Source organism: Candoia aspera, chromosome 11, assembly GCF_035149785.1.
Source record: "Candoia aspera isolate rCanAsp1 chromosome 11, rCanAsp1.hap2, whole genome shotgun sequence".
Lineage (NCBI taxonomy): Eukaryota > Metazoa > Chordata > Lepidosauria > Squamata > Boidae > Candoia > Candoia aspera.
In genome coordinates, this window is record NC_086163.1 from 1,349,010 (window position 1) to 1,365,214 (window position 16,205).

Here is a 16,205-nt window from a genome sequence, read left to right on the forward strand (position 1 = left end):
CTTCCCTCCCGGGGCGCGCCCCCGCCCTGCGCCGCGGGGCTGCCTGCGCACCGCTCAGTTACAGGCGGGCGGCGGCGCTTCCCGGGCAGCTGCCCGACCCTTCCCGGCTCAGCGCGCTCGGCGAGCCCAGGCGCGAGTCCGGTCAAGCGGCGCTGCCGAGCTCTGCCCGGTCCCGATGCCCGGGCCGCCCCTCCTCGCGGCGCTTCACCCGGCCGGCCCGCGGCGCCGCCACCCCGAAGTCGCGGTCCGGCGCGGCTGGCCTGGAAGCGCGGCTGCCCGGCCCCTCCGCTCTCCGCTCTCTGCTCTCCGCGCGGCCGCCGCGCCCGGCCCCGGCCCCCGCGCCGGGCGCTCCCGGGCTGGCTGTCCGGCCCGCGGGCCGGCGGGGAGGGAGGGAAAGGAGCCGGCGGCGCGCGGCGCGACTGAGCATGCTCCGGGGGCGGGGGACGGAGCGCGGGGTGGCCGTCCCGGCGCTGGCCAGGCGGGCGAGACCCTCTGCGGAGCGCGGGGGGCGGGCGGCGGGCGTCTCTGCGGCGGGGACGGGCGTGGCCGGGCGCCCCGCAGCGCCCCGAGGATCCCCCTCCCGAGCCCGGAGCGAGGCGCCCCTCTCCGGTCGCGGAGGCCGTCCCGCTGCCGCGGCTGCCGGCGCTGGACTGAGCGGGGAGGCAGGTGGGTCGAGGAAGGCTCGCGGGGCCGGCCTTGTCGCGTCCTCGGCGCCGCGGGCTTCTAGTCGGAGCCGCGCCGGGGCGGGGAGGCTCCGCGGGAAGGAAGGAGCAGGCGGCGGCCGAAGGAAGCCCCCCGGGCGTGTGGGCGGCTTTGCGGGGGCTGGGCCGGAGAGTCGGCAGCCGCCCCCCGCCCCCTGGGGCTCCGCAGCCCGGAGCGAGGGTGCAGGCGCGCAGCCTCCTCAGCCGCCCCGAGCGGCAGGCTCCAGTCCGCCACCCGGAGCCGGAGCCGGAGCCGGAGCGGGCGGAGAGCGGCGGGCCAGGGGCCGGCTCGGTCCTGCCGGGGATGCTCAGGCCCAGCCGTTGGTGGCCGCAGCCCCGGCTTGCCGGCCGGCCCGCCCGCTCGCTCCGAGCTGGCGTCCTCCGAGGACGGCGCAGCAGGGCGGCGGTCCCCGGCTTCCCTTCCCTGGTGACCGGCTCCCCGGGGGCTGTTGGCGAAGCGGCGTGAGACGTGCCTGCCTTACCTCTGTGGCGGCTTTCTCAGGAGGAGCCGGTTGTTTGGGGACAGAACGGGCTGGGAATAAGGAAAGGCGGGCGGGGGAGAGGCAGGAGGAGACTCGGCTGTCGAGATGAGCTGCGGGGAGGAAAGGGCCCGAGTCTGCCCGAAAGAGCTAGGAGGGACCCCCCAAATCCCGCTTTCATTGGGGATTTTCGGTGCCACCGGAATGACCGGCAACCGGAAGGACGGGTCTTCCGCTGGCCATCCTCTGCTCCCTCCTGCAGCACCAGTGGGGAAACCCCGGGACTGTCCTTCGCAGGAGAGCGCAGGAGGGCCCAGGCCCGGTGGTGCTGGGGCTCCCTGGTGGGAGGCTGTGCGGTTAGATTGTGCAACGCTGCCTCCATTTGGGGCCTCCGGCGAGGACCACCTTCTGTGGCTTTCACCAAACAAGAGACTCCTTGGAATGTGCAAAACTGGACGGAGAAGACATCCGGGCGGATTGACGCTAAGCTTGGAAATAATTTTGGGTAGGGTATTGGGTTCAGAAACCCACAGAAGACCATCCAGGTGGGTTTATCCAGTGGCTTGAGGGAATGGACTTTCCCAGAAAAAAGTCTCCTCCTCAAGTGGTAGCCTCAAATGAAGCCTTTTCCTCTAGTGGAGAAGTCAACAGCTAAGGGGTTAAACTGGGTACTTTCTGAGTTACATAAAAATGAACAACCAGGTTGGGATCCAAAATTGGATAGAGCCGCCTGCCATCTCGTTTGATTCCAGAGTGTTGGAAGCTGTTCATACAACTCACTTATCCTCAGTTATCTTAATCAGGATGTATTTAATAAACCCAGTGCTTGGTTTCCTGGATCATAAGGCAACCACGTGGGCTGCATTCTGCAGTATGAGGATGGGCGACTCACCTGCATACGCCAGGTTAAGAATGGATCACAATGATTGATTTATAATTGCACTAATTGATTTTGATAGGAGCATTGCAAGTTGCTCAGAATCTCTGGAAATGGAGTGGCATAAATTAAAGTTAACCAGGCAGTGAATTGTATGAAACCAGAATATGGATTAATTTAGTAACCAAGTTTTGCATCTTCTGTGAATGGATTTCCTGAGTTTTCTTGGCTGTTGTTGCCTATGTTTGTTTGTTGCTGCTTACTAGATGCGTACCTCCTCCCCCACTTTCCTTCAGGAGCTCAAGGAATATGTGGTGCCCCTCCTCTAATTTCCCCCCAACAATCCCGCAAGGGAGGTGAGCTAAGAGGGTGCTTGGTCTGAGCCCAGCCAGGAGCTTCCCTGGCAGCTGATGGGGAACCTGAGCCTGGGGCTCCCTGTGCCAAGCCCAGCCTCCAGCGGCTCCCCCACCCTGCCCCTCAGCTGGTGTCATTCCCACAGTTTGGACAGGACCAGGCTGGGGGGGCCCAGAGGGCACTGGGGGCTGTTTAGGTGGGTCCCCTCAGCCTCCAAGAAGCAGCAACTTGGGGTAGGCGTTGGCACGGTTGGAGTCGGGGGCCGAGTGAGCGGGTCTCGGCTGGGCAGGGGGCAGTGCGGCAGGAGCTTTGGGGAGGGGAGGAGCTGCTGCAGTCCCAGCCTCTCCTCCTCTGTGCAGCGTCTCCCCCCTTGGCCATTATGATGGCATAAGCACAGCTCCCTGGGCAGCCCCAAAGCCCCGGGGCCGGCATTCTGGTTCCAAGGGCAGCCTGATGTGGAACCAAGTGCCCCGCCAAGCAGGTGGGCAGCTCAGCCTGACCCCAGAAGCCTCCTGGCGCCCCTACCTGGGCACAGAGAGGAAGGAGGCTCAGGGCAAAGGGCAGTCGCTGAGATGCTTCCCAGGAAGGGCTGACCCTGGGGGGCTGTCCCGGCACCTTAGATCTGGTACTTGGTTCTCCCCGTTTTTCTTCTTCTTTGCGGGGTGAGATTGTTGGAAAATATTTGTTTTAAAAGGCAAGATAGAACAGCTTAAATTAAGCAGTCTGACACTCTGAACAGTGTTTCTTCTAGGTGTTGTAGCAAATATTTCTGTTCTGTCAACTGACATTCTGTTACAAAGTTTTTGCTGACATTCAGTAGGAATCTGCCTTCCTGTAACTGTAATCTGATATTCCATGTCGCTGATCCCAATGCTGACTGTCCCCCTCGGTGCTCCATTTCCAAGCTGAAGCAGCGCCCTCTTTGGGTGCAGCCATTCAGCCAAGCGTGAGTCCATCTAACAGAGGTGTCCCTTAGTCCAAGGAGAGTGTGACGGGGCATTCTACTGAAGGGTTTGCTGAGGTCCAGATATCTTATGTGTGTGGCATTCCCCTGATCTTCTCAGCTAGCACCTCTGTCAAAGTAGATAAGGATAATCTGGCACAATTCGTTTGCAAGCTACCCATGCTGGCTCCTGTTACTTGTAATACGCCTATCCGAGTGCTCACAAACATGGTGTTGGCAAACTGTTTGCAGACCTTGCCGAGCACAGAAATCAAGTTGGCGGGTCTGTGGCTTCCCAGGTCCTCCTTCACCTTCTTTCTGAGGACGGGGACGACGTGGGCTCTCCGCCAGGATTTGCCAGTCCGCCAGGACTTCTCAGGGATTGCTGGGACTGGTTCTGCCACCACCTTCACTAGCTCCTTCGGTGTCCTGGGAGACGATCCCTCTGGCCCTGGAGACCCGAATTCAGTTCAATTAGCTACATTCTCCCTTACCCTCCCCTTGTCTATCCTAAGCTGCAGGCTCTCTCCTTCCCACAGTGGCATAACCACAATCAGCTTCTCCTGAGAGAAAACAGATGCAGAATCTCTGGCTTCTGCCTTCTCACCATCACCTCTTACCACTTTACCACTTCCAACAGACCTGCACCCTCTTTTGACTTTTTAACTTACCAAAGTCATTTTTAATCATTTTTTGTATTTGGTGTCACTTGAAAGCCTCAATTTACTTTTAAGCTTTAGCTTTTCTGACAGAGTTCCTAGAATTTCTGGAAACTATTTTGTATTATTCTTTCATTTCCCATACATGTCCCTTCTCTTCAGCTCTGTGTATATCCATGGTGGCCTTTTCAGATTTCTTCCATTTTCCTTCTTGTGGAATTTGTTTGCCTTCAGCATCTTGTTTTATGGGATTTTCCAACTTGCTGATGAACTCTGAGGGAAGTAGGTTGGATCCAATGGCACAAACTCTTGAACGAGAAAAGTGTCCCCAAAAGACTTCCTGCCAGGGGATCCAACCCGCTTCCCTTGGGGTCCATCAGCACTGGCTGTTTAGAAGGCAGCTCTCCTTCTCCTCAGCTGCCTTCACTTCTTCAGCCAGATCCTCCCTGATGGTGAGGGTAAGGTTGTAGCCCTTCAGGACATCCCTTGCCAGCTGCCTGAATCCCAAAGTGACTCAGCACCATTTTCACAGCCCTTTTCGCAGTACTTACTGAGGAGAAAGGGATGGGGTTATAAGAAATCCAACAGCTGAACTACTTCCTATCTAAAACCAGCATTTCCCCCAGTTCATTGCATTGGAGACTTCCTTTTACCTGTCTTCCCAAGAAATAGCAGACTGGTGGGTAGTTTCATTGTTAACAAAGCAGTTTGCAAATGGAAGTTTACACAACCATCTGCTGAATCTTTAACCGTCTGGGAATGAACCATTAAATGTTCCTTCTCTGAGGCACCCTGTCAGATGTTGGAAGACGTCCTGCCTCAGTCTTTTCCCAGGGCTAACCATATCACCTGCTCCTTCAATCCCTCTTCATAGGGCTGTTTCTCCTCCCCTGATCATTCTCATTACCATCTTCTAGCTGTTCCAATCTCTCTGAATCCTCCTTAAAGCGAGGGGCCTAGTACTGAAGCTTGACCATTTGACCAGAGTGGAAGGATTGCTTCCCACGATTTCAAAAATTACAGCCTAAAATTGCATTTCTCTTTTTTTTACAGCCACATCACACTGCAAGCACATGTTGAGTTTGGAATCAACTAGTACTCCAAGGTCTTTTTCACAAGTAGTGTTATCAAGGGAGGTATCTCTACCTTGTACATGCTTGACTTTTGCTTCCAGAGTGAAGAGCTGTAGAAAGTGAGGAACGTGACCTTACCCAAAATAGTCCAGCACCACTACCTAGGTAAAAGGGGCTTAAACGCTCAACAAGAACTTTGCACTTGTCTCTGGCCCATTTCTCCAGCCTATCAAGATCATTTTGAATTTTACTTGTTTTCTAAGGTATTAGTTATCTGAGTCAATATTATATCATCTGCAGATTTGATAAGTCTTCTGCCTGCAAGTCTATATAAAGGAGTAGAGGACCCAGGATTGATCTTTGAGCACCCACTCAATGTCTCTCTCCAGTTTGATGAGGGTTCTTTTATGAGTACTCTTAAGAGTTTGATTTCTGAGCAAACTGTGTATCTTCTTAGCTGTCCTTCCATTCAGCCCATGTGTAACTTCTCACAGTCATTATTTGTTGGGGACTTTATGCTGGTGAAGTCCAGATCTATTATGTCCAACAGCATTGTACAGTCTAATAGAGAAGTTACCTAACTAAAGCATGAGACAAAAAGGTTGGCAAGGTTTTTTCTTAACAGATGCATGTTGAATTCTGGTGATTATCCCATTATTTTCACTGTGCTTGCAGATCAGTCCCTTTATGCAAGGCCAGGCTGTAGTATGCAGTTTTCTGGAGTCTGTTTTTTGAAGACAGAGACCACATTTGCTCTCTTCCGGTCACCTGGCATGTCACCCTCTCCAGGATTTCTCATAAAGTCTTGGCCAAACCATCAGCTGCTTCTGCCGTTGCTGTAAGATGGAATTCAGGTGGTTCTGGAAATGCAAACTCATCCAGAATGAGGAGGCACTCCCTGATCACATTTCTACCAATCTCAAAGTTTAATCCTGGTCCCTCATCCTGCTCTAAATGCTGGACATGCAAGTCATCACACCAGGGCTCCGTTCTACCTGTTCAGTCATATTTGCTGAAGCTCATCTTTTTTTCTATATTCTGAGCATTAGTGTACAGGCAAGACCACCAACTTCCTGAGCCAATGTTAAGAGACCCCATTTGAGCAACATCCCTACTTTATACAGTCCACAAATCTTTATCTGGTGCCTTTAATTAAGATATTTTGTTTTCACTCTGAGGAGGATTCATTTTAAAGCCCTCCTACTCCAGCTCAGCGTGCCTCAGTTGCACACTTTTTACCTGTCCTGGTGTGCTACAGCCCACCTTGTGGGGGCAGCCCATCATCTGGACAACTCAGATCGTGATCCCAGGAATCAGCTCTCTCCTGCAGACCTGAGTCCCTCCCTGAGCCGTTTTTCTCCTTCCTGGACTGGGAGGAAGGACGAGCCCCTCAGGATGGGGAATTCCAGCCCTGTGCACATGGCTGCAATGGCTTGGAAGAAGGATTTCAGACTGGCACAAGGGGAAGCATCTCTGTGATGTTCATTAACGCAGCTCCTCTTGCGCCAGAGTCTTAAAAAAGGAGAGAGGCTGTGGCCTTAGGCTGGGATCTTCCCAGGCAGCAACTCATGGGGCAACTTGCGCTTTTCTGCAGCGCATCTTGCGTCTTGTCCGCAAGCGCTGTGTGAAGAGCTGGGATGAGGATGTGGGGAAGGCGTTGGACTGGGGAGAAGGTTCTAGTCCCCCATCATCCACGGAGGTTCCCTGGGGACTTTGGGGGGCCCCCAGGGACCCCCCCCTGGGGGACCAGCCCAAGGGCCACTCTGGTCTAGTGGTTCAAGTCCCTCCTCAGGCACACAAACTTTGGGGCAGTCTCTCTCTCAGCCCAGCCTATCTCACAGGAGCGTTGTTGAGAAAAGTTGCGGGGAGGAATATAATGTAGCTCCTGGTGAGATACGAATGCAGCAAATAAAAAAAACCACCTGCCTGAGGGCTGTTTCTTTTCCTCTATTTGCAGCACTCTACCGATCCCAAGCTTGGCTCTGTGAGGCCCCCCACAGCTACACTGGAGCAAGATGGTGCTCGACTCCCCAGCCTACCACCCCCCACTGCATCCCGAGGTTTTCCAGGCAGACCCACAACCAAGGAGAGGTGGGAGGAAGAAAGAGGGCCCTCTGAGCCCTGGGGTGCAGCAGGACCCGTTCCCGTCTCCTCCGTCTCTGGAGTCGGACTCTTCTGGGCCTGGAAGAAGGACCAAGCTGCTGAAGCCCCTCCGGGGCCCGGGCGCCCCACCGCCCTTGCGCTCCTGCCTCGCCTTCCCGGGTCCCTGTGGCTGGATGCATCGGAGCGAGAGTAGCTGCATGGTGAACCGGCAGGATTGGGCACGGGGCCAGATCCGCAGCGCTGCCTCCCTCCCTCACCTGCCCAAGGCCAGAACAGAGAAGGGGGCGCGCGGGGCTGGGAAGAGCAGCCCCTGCTTACTGGTGGCCCTGCGGCCCACCAACCTGGAGGTGGAAAGGGAGCGATTCTTCCGGTCCTCGTGTGCCTACAACCCTCAGTTCGAATATGGGGAGCCTGTCCCCGGAACCGTGCTGGAAAAGTACAAAGAAGCCTCTGGGCAGTTCCTTTCACAGGTAGCTTTCCCTCTCCTCTCGCCCGCACAGGGCTTTCCTCCGACTTCTTGCTGCCAAGGGAAGGCTGTCTTGGCTTGACAACGACCACAGAAGGGACCCAAGAGGCCCTCAAGCCCAGCCGCCTGCATGCTGCAGGATTCGCTGCGCCATCCTGATGAGATGATGTGCAAGAGGAGGAGCCTGTCTGGCATTTGCACCCCTCGCAGCCCTGGGCCATGAGCCCTTCCACAGGCCTTGGGAGGGAGCCCGAGACCAGGATGTTGGCCCTCCAGGTCTCCCAGGAGCAGGAGAAGCAGAGGGGCTTCTCCCAGTCAGGCTGGATACAAGCTGGCAGGCTCCTTCCCCACAAGTTGCTGCTGGGCCATCTGTGAGTGGGAGCCACCCGCTGCCTTCCTGCCCAGGCCTCCGGGCCCACTCCGGGGCGGTTGTGTGTCTGCCTGCTTGGCCAGCCCAGGAGGACTGAGCGGAAGGAGAGGAGGGAGGGGTCTGCTCACAGCTGCCCCTTGTTTCTGCAGCTCTTGGCACGGGCCAGGATGCTGCGCTGACTTCTCAAATCCTCCGACTTTCTGTTCTGGCAGCATGCCATGTGGGCTTTAATGCTTAAAAATTCCTTTAAGGCAGTGGTTCTTAAAGCTGTGTGAGCCCCTTTCCTGGTCTTGAACAGTATCATGACCCCCACGGAAACCCAGGCACTGTTCTTTTATGCAAGCGTCTCCGCAGCCACAGCTCCAAACTAGGCCCTCGGCCCACAAAGAAGCAATTACTGATTGCTCCCTCACCCCCAGGATACGCCCAAATCGCCCAGTTGAAGAACTGCTGCCACCGCCTTGAGTCATCCTTGGTGGAAATCCGCTTCCCTCCTTACAAAAGAGAAACTGAAAGAAATTTGGCAGGCTAAAAGAATATGGTAAACGGGAGGATTTGCACCACCGTACCACCAGGTCCGTGTCATCATTTTGCCACTGCAGTAAGCCTAAGCAGCTGCAGACCACTGCTTCCAAATTGGGGTGCTTTTTAAAAATTTTCCTTTTTCTTATTAGAGTGCAAAGAAGTGTGGGGTCCGGGATAGTCACGCCTCGGGACTGCCTTTTCTGACTTGAAATTTAGAATTTGAGAAAGGTTTCCGTCCAACCTTCCAGCTATCGCTCACATATTATCCACCAAGAGAGCCGCAAGGCAGAGCGAGATTAACATACAGGGAGAACCGGGGCTGCTTTCTGTGTTCATAGAACACGAGAAGCCTCCAGTAATCAACCATGATGGCTTGATGTGATGACTTGATTCACATAACATGCTAATATGAGGGATGATTCCATCACAGTCTGAATCAGCCCAATTTTTGCCTCGTCTAGTGAGTTCTCTGAAGCCAGCCTTCAGGTCAGCTACTTGGATGTTCAGTGCGGGCTGATAGGCCCACACCAGACTGGGACATAGCACAATGTGGAATTTGTGGTAACTGCATCGTGTTTGTGTTGCAGGCTATTGGAATAATCAATGCTGTCCTTGAAAAATACGGCACTTATGAGAGCTTTGAGGCCTCCAACGGTGGAAAGCTGCTCACTAAATGCCAAATCTGGTCCATCATCAGGAAGTATATGCAGAAGGAAGGGTGCTCTGGAGAGGTGAGTTCTGGTGCTCTACACCAGAAGGAAGAACCCTGAGATATTCTTGGCTGCACTGTTTCTTTTAGTTTATATTTATGTATTTATATTTCAGATTTAGTCACCACCCATCTCACTCAAAGAGTGACTCTGGGTGGTTTTCCCTTCTGCTTGCTTTTTCCAGGTGGTGGTTCAGCTCACAGAAGATCTACTTTCCCAAGCAGTCATGATGGTGGAAAACAGCCGCCCAACTTTAGCTATCAACCTCTCTGGAGCGCGCCAGAACTGGCTGGAGGGCATGCTGCGCCACGAGATAGGTCAGGAGAAAGCCCTGAAACACCTCTCCCGTCTTCGGCAGGTGTCTTAAAACTGAGTTTACATCATTTGGAAACTCCTAAGACAAGCCAGCCTTAGTGGGTTGAGAAGTGACACAGCAGTTTTTCTTCTGAATTGGTTGAAACTTGAGATTTAAACCACCTCCAAGGAAGGCAAAAACCACAAGTTTGTGTTTGGCTGACCCACCTTGGAACTGGTTTACCCAGCCCCAGTGTAAAAACACCAAATGCGTTTATATTTTGTAGGGAGTTTTTGGCAATATAAGATTCTGGGGCGAGTTGTTCAGATGAATACATGAAACTCAGCACTCAGATACCACTTTCTCAGTCACTGCCAACTGCTTCCTCCTCCTCCTCACCCCACTGACATGTTGCCTCTGGGGCCCTGCACTTTGGCATTTTTCACCCTTTGCCCTCCAAATGCCCAGCAGTGCTACCAACTGCTGCAGAATGTGCAGGGGTGCCATTCAGTCTCTGAGCCTCACCATGCCACTCCTCCCTTTCAATGTTTCAGGCAAAGGAGTCCACTTTCAACTTTTTCCAGTCTCTCTCTGTTTTGTTTGATACAATATCTGGCATTTTGTTTTTTTCAAAATATAGTTTTATTAAGCTTTAAAACATAATTTATATTTCTTTTAAAAATGTATGTCATGGCACTGTGGGGGATATGCGGTGACTGGGCTTGCTGTTTTTAGGGTTCTCGTACGTTGCAGGCTTGTGGGTCTGGAGGTGCTTCTCACACAATGGGCTGCCATCCTTGGTCTGAACAGTACCACAGGCTGATGGGGGAGAGAGGAGAAAGGGTGGCAGTGTGGGTGGCTGGGGAACAGCAAAACCCCGCCTGAACTTCCCCAGGTGGTGATGAGGAGTGGGGGGGAGGTAAGGCCAACTGAAGGCAGCCCTGCGAAAGCGGAGCCGATGACCACGGCAAAGACCGAGGAACCGGTGAGTAGACCGGTCCCTTGGAGCCTCTCCGGATAAGGAGAGGACGGGAGATCGCCCAGATGTGCTCTGGATGGCTGCTCCACATGAGGAGACCACAGGACAGTGGTTTTCTGAGGGTTTGAGTGCTGGGAGATGAAGGGATTAGCCATCTTGCTTGCAACTGAGGCAGAGACTTTAAAGGACCCTAAGTTCGCAAACGTCGCTTTCTGGTCACTCGGAAATAGCTCATTAACTACTTCTAAGTTATTGGAGACCTTTGGACCGACAAGTTTGAAAATGCCAGGTGAGTCTGCCTTCAATCCTGAACGAAAGAAAATTTTAAGCTTAGGAATTTAAAGGATCTGAAATAAACAGCAAAAAGCTAAATAAATTTTGATCTTAGAAAGTTATAAATGGACTAAGGGAGATAAAATTGGGATACTGAAACTGTTATAAGATTTTGGAATTAATTATAAAGAACAAACAGCTTCTTGTGGGAAATAGACCCTGTTTTGTTTTTTACAAGACATAACAAAGATAGCAATTTCATGATTTCAAAAACTGGACACCAGAGGGAACTAAAAATACTAGGTAGAGGATAGATGGATGGATAGATACATTCATTCCTGTGTATTTTTTTTTAACCTGTAAGATCCTGTTCAATCCTCAGAGACTGCCTGGACAAGTCCCTGCAGTTTTTTGGCAAGGTTTTTCAGAAGTGGTTTGCCATTGCCTCCTTCCTAGGGCTGAGAGGGAGTGCCTGGCTTTGCGCCCAAGGCGGGACTAGAACTCACAGTCTCCTCATTTCTAGCCTGATGCCTTCATCACTACACCAAACTGGCTCTCTTGTATATCTGGAAAGATATACAGGTCTGTAAAATGATGCAAAATGTTATAACAAAAATATTGAAGGAGACTTTTGAAGAATGGAATCAGAAAATAGTCGCCACAATATCAATGTCAGTATGTCTGATGTCTGCTTCTATGGATAGATTATGTCCAAGAGATGTTATTGAAGAAATGACAGATGTAGAACTAATTTTATCTGACAAGATAAGGGTGGTATCAAAAGTGGATTTACAGCTTAGAAAAGGATGTTTCCCTGGGTCTACAAAAGAAACTGACTGAGGTTTTAAAATTTAAAAGGGAAATATCAACGACAAACCAAGAGAGTGGCCTGGATAATTTTTTCCTATTGGATTTATAAAAAAGGCTCATTAAAGCCTTGAAGAACTCTGTGCAATGGACAAAGAAATGAAGAGAAATCAAATCCTACGACAATATTTGAATGAACTAAAGGTTAAGACTGTTAGAAGTAAAAGGAAGGCAGATCGGCTGTTTCTGATGTAGCTGGTGAGTGGCCCCTGGCCAGCTTTGGGAGGCGCAGTGGCTTGATGAGGAGGAAGTCAGGTGTGGTGGTCCTGTTTTCACCCTCCATCTCATGGCTGGCACTGGGGACAGGACAGAGGGTGTTTCAGACCAGGATGATGCACTGAGACAGCCTTGGTGGCATTTGTAGATGACCTGTGGTGTATCTGTCCTTATGCTCCTTGATCTCTCAGGGGCTTTTAGTGCCATCGACCATGGCATCATTCTGAGCTGGCTCTGTGGGATGGGGGTGGGCACCGTTTTATGGTGGTTCTCTTCCTTCCTCCGGGGCCAGTTTCGGTTGTTGGGAGAGAACAAGTGCTCCTTAGCCCCTCCACTGTAGGGTGCTGCAGGGTTCTACCTCTCCCCCCTCATATTCAGCAACTACATGAAACTGCTGGGTGAAGTCATCCACCACTTCGGGGTATCATCAGTAGGCTGATGGTGCTCCGTTGTCTCTTTCGACCCTGGGCTGGCCAATTGAGGCTGCTGAGGCTCTGTCCCAGTGCCTGGAGGCTGCGCAGGTGTGGAAGGGGAGGAACCATCTCCAGCTTAATCCTGGTGGTTCCCAGGATTGGGGATGTTCCACCTTTAACCTTGGATGGGGTAGCATGTCCCCATTCAAAAGTAGTACACAATCTGGGGGTCTCCCTGGACTCACAGCTCTTCCTGGGACTGCATAAACAGTAGCTCTTCAGCTGAGCCCGTGACTGGGCTCCAAACCGGTCCCTCTGTCCGAGAGGGAGGTCAGCTTGGCTCCTGGTAAGGGCAGTGTTCTTCTCTAAGTGCTCATGGACAGGTTGCTGGGCAATCGGTTGTAAAATCTTGTCCAGAAGCAACATTATCCTACGTCTGTGGTTTCCCAGGTCTTTCCTTTTTCCTCTTTCGATATCGGGACTGTTTGCTCTTCCCCACCATTTCTCCAGGAAATGTTATGGATGAGAATTCCCTGTTCACACTAACAGGCTAATCCAAGTAAATAGTCCAAAATATCTGGAGGATATTAATTTGGGGAAAGTTCAATTACTCCATTTCCCTGCCCCCCCCCCCACCATCCAGCTAAGGCTGCTGTGGGTCCTTATTTGGGAGTAAGTACAAAAATGTGCATATTTTGAACTAAACGTGTGCCTATTTCTCTGGTTCTTGCTGTTTCAGCAGGAATTGCCTAAACCTGAATGTGCCTATAGTCACTGGAGTTTTGTTAAAACTTGCCAGTTAAGGCTTGGAGGAGGCTGAATTCTGGGCCCAGTTCTGCAAACTCATGGAACGGACAAGCCTTGGAGATCACTCCTGCGGGTGCTCTGATTTGTTGAACAAAATGAAGGGACATTAAATAGAAGGAAAGCATTTTCAAGATGAGATTGTTGGTGGAATAAACTCTGTCCTCTTTCCTAGGCACCCACTATATCCGTGGAGTCAACAATGCCCACCAACCGTGGCACAGCTCGGAAGGCCGCAAGCAGTACTGCCTGAGGCCCGCCAATCCCACGGAGGAAGGGCTGGCGAGCCTGCACAGCGTCCTCTTCCGCAAGCAGCCATTCCTATGGAGGGCCGCCCTCCTCTACTACACGGTGTGCCAGGCCAGCCACATGTCCTTCTGTGAACTCTTCCATGACTTGGGGCGCTACGTGCAGGATGCCGGGGTGCGGTGGGAATACTGCGTGCGAGCCAAGCGAGGCCAGGCTGACACCTCATTGCCAGGTGGGGTGGGGCACTGCCAGCCTCCAGAGCCTCTCTGTTTCAGGGACCTTTCCAGCCCTCCTGACTGCCAGCGAGCCGGCTGCAAAGTTCCTCAGCCAGCTTGCCTCTGGTGTGGTTTCCCTTTTGCCTTTCTAGCCAGAAGGTACCTGGGAGAGAATGCAGGGATGCGCCTGCGTGCCAGCCTAGTGCATCTCAGCAGCACACACCCTCCTCCCACTTCCTCTCTCCTCTCCTCGCAGCAGTTTTAAAAAGCACTGAGGGAGAGCAGAGGAGAGGCCAGCCGGCTGCTGCGTTCGAAGAGCAAATGAGAGATTTGCTATAGAAACCTCCCCCTCCCAGCCTCCTAGGTTTTCTCTCCCACGTCCAGAAGGATTCTGTTGATTGCCTTTTCCAGAGGCAGTGGGCATGTTAGTCTGTTACTAAGAACTCTTCTGGCATCTTGGCGTGATTCCTCTTTGGTGCCAGGCAAGCGTGCTGAGGTGGATTGCTCTGAAATGAAAGCAGCGCATTCCAGTCGCCTCAAGGTGTTGGCTGTTCTTCTTTTGCAGGCTGCTTCAGCAAAGATCAGGTGTACCTGCAGGGAATTCTCCAGATCCTCCGACATCGACAGACCATTGACTTCCGGTTGCTGGCTGCGCTGGGGAAGGTACTCCCGAGTCCTCCTACGCGTTCCTTTTGCTTTTCCCTCTGGCGGGGATAGATGAGCCACAGGCAGGCAAGGAAGGGCTGGCCAGTGAAATGCCTGCTCTCCCATTGCACACCTGTGCCTGCCAAGACGTTTGCTTTTGAGAGGATGGTGGCCACTTTTTCCCTAAAAACTAGATTGCCTAGTGTGAGCTTGGACTTACGTGATTATCACACCAACCGAGCAAGGATTCACATTCCCTGTGAAATATTTCCCTAAACATCCAGGATCTGCTTTTTTCATACCTTGGGAAACTAGATTGAATATTTGCAGGGGAGCTAACTTTAACAGACTGCTCATAAAGTACTCCTGATTGGAATTCAGCAGCCATACTTCTAAAGGCTGGCCAAAAAGATCACACTAGTTATCAGGTCTGAAGCAAAACAATATTAATGGAAGGCATCATCCTGGTATTTTTTTTTTAATCTGTTCAATCGTGTCCAATTCTTGGAGACTTACTGGACAAGTCCCTGCAGTTTTTTTGGCAAGATTTTTTGGACGTGGCTTGCCATTGCCTCCTTCCTGGGGCTGAAAGAAAGTGACTGGCCCAAGGTCACCCAGCTGGCTTCATGCCTAAGGCGGGACTAGAACTCAGGGTCTGCCAGTTTCTAGCCTGGTGCCTTAACTGCTACACCAAACGGGCTCTGTCCTGTTGCACTAGGCTGTCCCACCCTTAAGATCCAAGGCAACTTATACGTAGGTTTACACGCTGGTCTATTTTCCCACAGTGAATACCTTTGGGAGACTAAGCTAGAAAGGTTAAGGAACTTACCCAACAACCAAACCAGATCAGACCAACAAAACCAACAAGAGTCTGGTTGCTTAGTTTGGGGGACAACCAGTGTTTCTAGGTAACCTGTTGTGAAATGCTGGCCTGTTGGATGTGCTGACCTTGCATCACAAACAGAAGATTTAAATCAAGTCAATGAGCTAACATACAGATGTCCTTTATTCAGGTCTCTTTTGAAGATGTGGATCATCTGAAGAAATACGGGCTGCTAGAGAAGGCCCGAATCCCCCACTTCATGCAGGACCTTGAACGGTACATGCAGCAGCTCAACCACATTGTCACCACCAATTGTCTGAATGAGGAGGAGCTAGAACAGCTGATGCCTGAGTGAGTCTGGCAAGTGCCGCTCTTCCAGCTTGTGCAGTTCTGCTGAACAGATTGTGCTGTCATTAGGATGCCTGAAGTCCCACAGGAAGAGAGTCTTGATGGACCGTGGCCTGCTGAAAACAAATCAATGGCTCCTGTGTTCTATTTATTCCCTGTTTATTGGGGGTGTCTGGTTTTGAGTATTAAGTGAAGGAATCGGACCGAGGTCACATCTTTTGAGTGTCCAAAGAGAGAATTCAGCTACCTCATGGAATTTTGGTCTTGGGCCAGAGATGTTCTTAAGCAGGTTTGCAAAGATCCGTGTCTGGAATACGTCCTCCTCCTGTGGACAGGTTAATATAGATTGGTTTAGAACTTGCTAAAAAAAAAACCCTAGGCAATATTTTCAGGGTTCTCCAGTTGAGCCAGCTGAGTCTATTCTCATGATGGCCAGAAAGTGCAAAGATTAAAAAATGCTACTTGATGGCAGGTACAGAGGTTCTTAAGCATGACTTTGGTATTTTTGACTCTCATAGATAATTGAAATCACATCTGTATCTAATTCGGTCAACTTTCAGTCTCACCTGGTTGTGGTCATGGATGGCCAGAGAGCCAGGAAGGATGCTGGTTAATTTCTGGTGAATGAAGGTCGATCCACAAGAATTTCAGACTCCCAGTGGTTCTGCAACAGCAGCAAAAAGCCTTTCCTCCCTTCTAAATTAGGCTCTAAAGGTCCACACTGAGCACATGCCAAGAGGCACCGTTGCACCTTGATCCTCAGAGCACATGCCTCACCACCATGTGCTGCTAGCATACTTTTGAACTAGAGGGCCTGT

The 16,205-nt window shown here is 52.0% G+C and overlaps 1 protein-coding gene across 2 annotated transcripts; it reads left to right on the plus strand.

Moving 5' to 3' along the window:
* The first annotated feature begins 6,972 nt into the window (after positions 1–6,972).
* MATCAP1 (microtubule associated tyrosine carboxypeptidase 1) lies at positions 6,973–15,875 on the plus strand. Of its 2 annotated transcripts, none has more exons than XM_063313013.1 (6): positions 6,973–7,177; positions 9,138–9,281; positions 9,445–9,577; positions 13,283–13,588; positions 14,137–14,234; positions 15,230–15,875. In XM_063313013.1, exons 1-6 carry the CDS (start codon positions 6,986–6,988, stop codon positions 15,392–15,394), a joined length of 1,038 nt encoding a protein of 345 aa, XP_063169083.1. In that variant the 5' UTR covers positions 6,973–6,985; the 3' UTR covers positions 15,395–15,875. The 2 variants fall into 2 exon arrangements, with proteins under 2 accessions (XP_063169083.1, XP_063169082.1); XM_063313012.1 differs by having other exon boundaries at positions 7,020–7,659.
* The last annotated feature ends 330 nt before the right edge of the window (positions 15,876–16,205 follow it).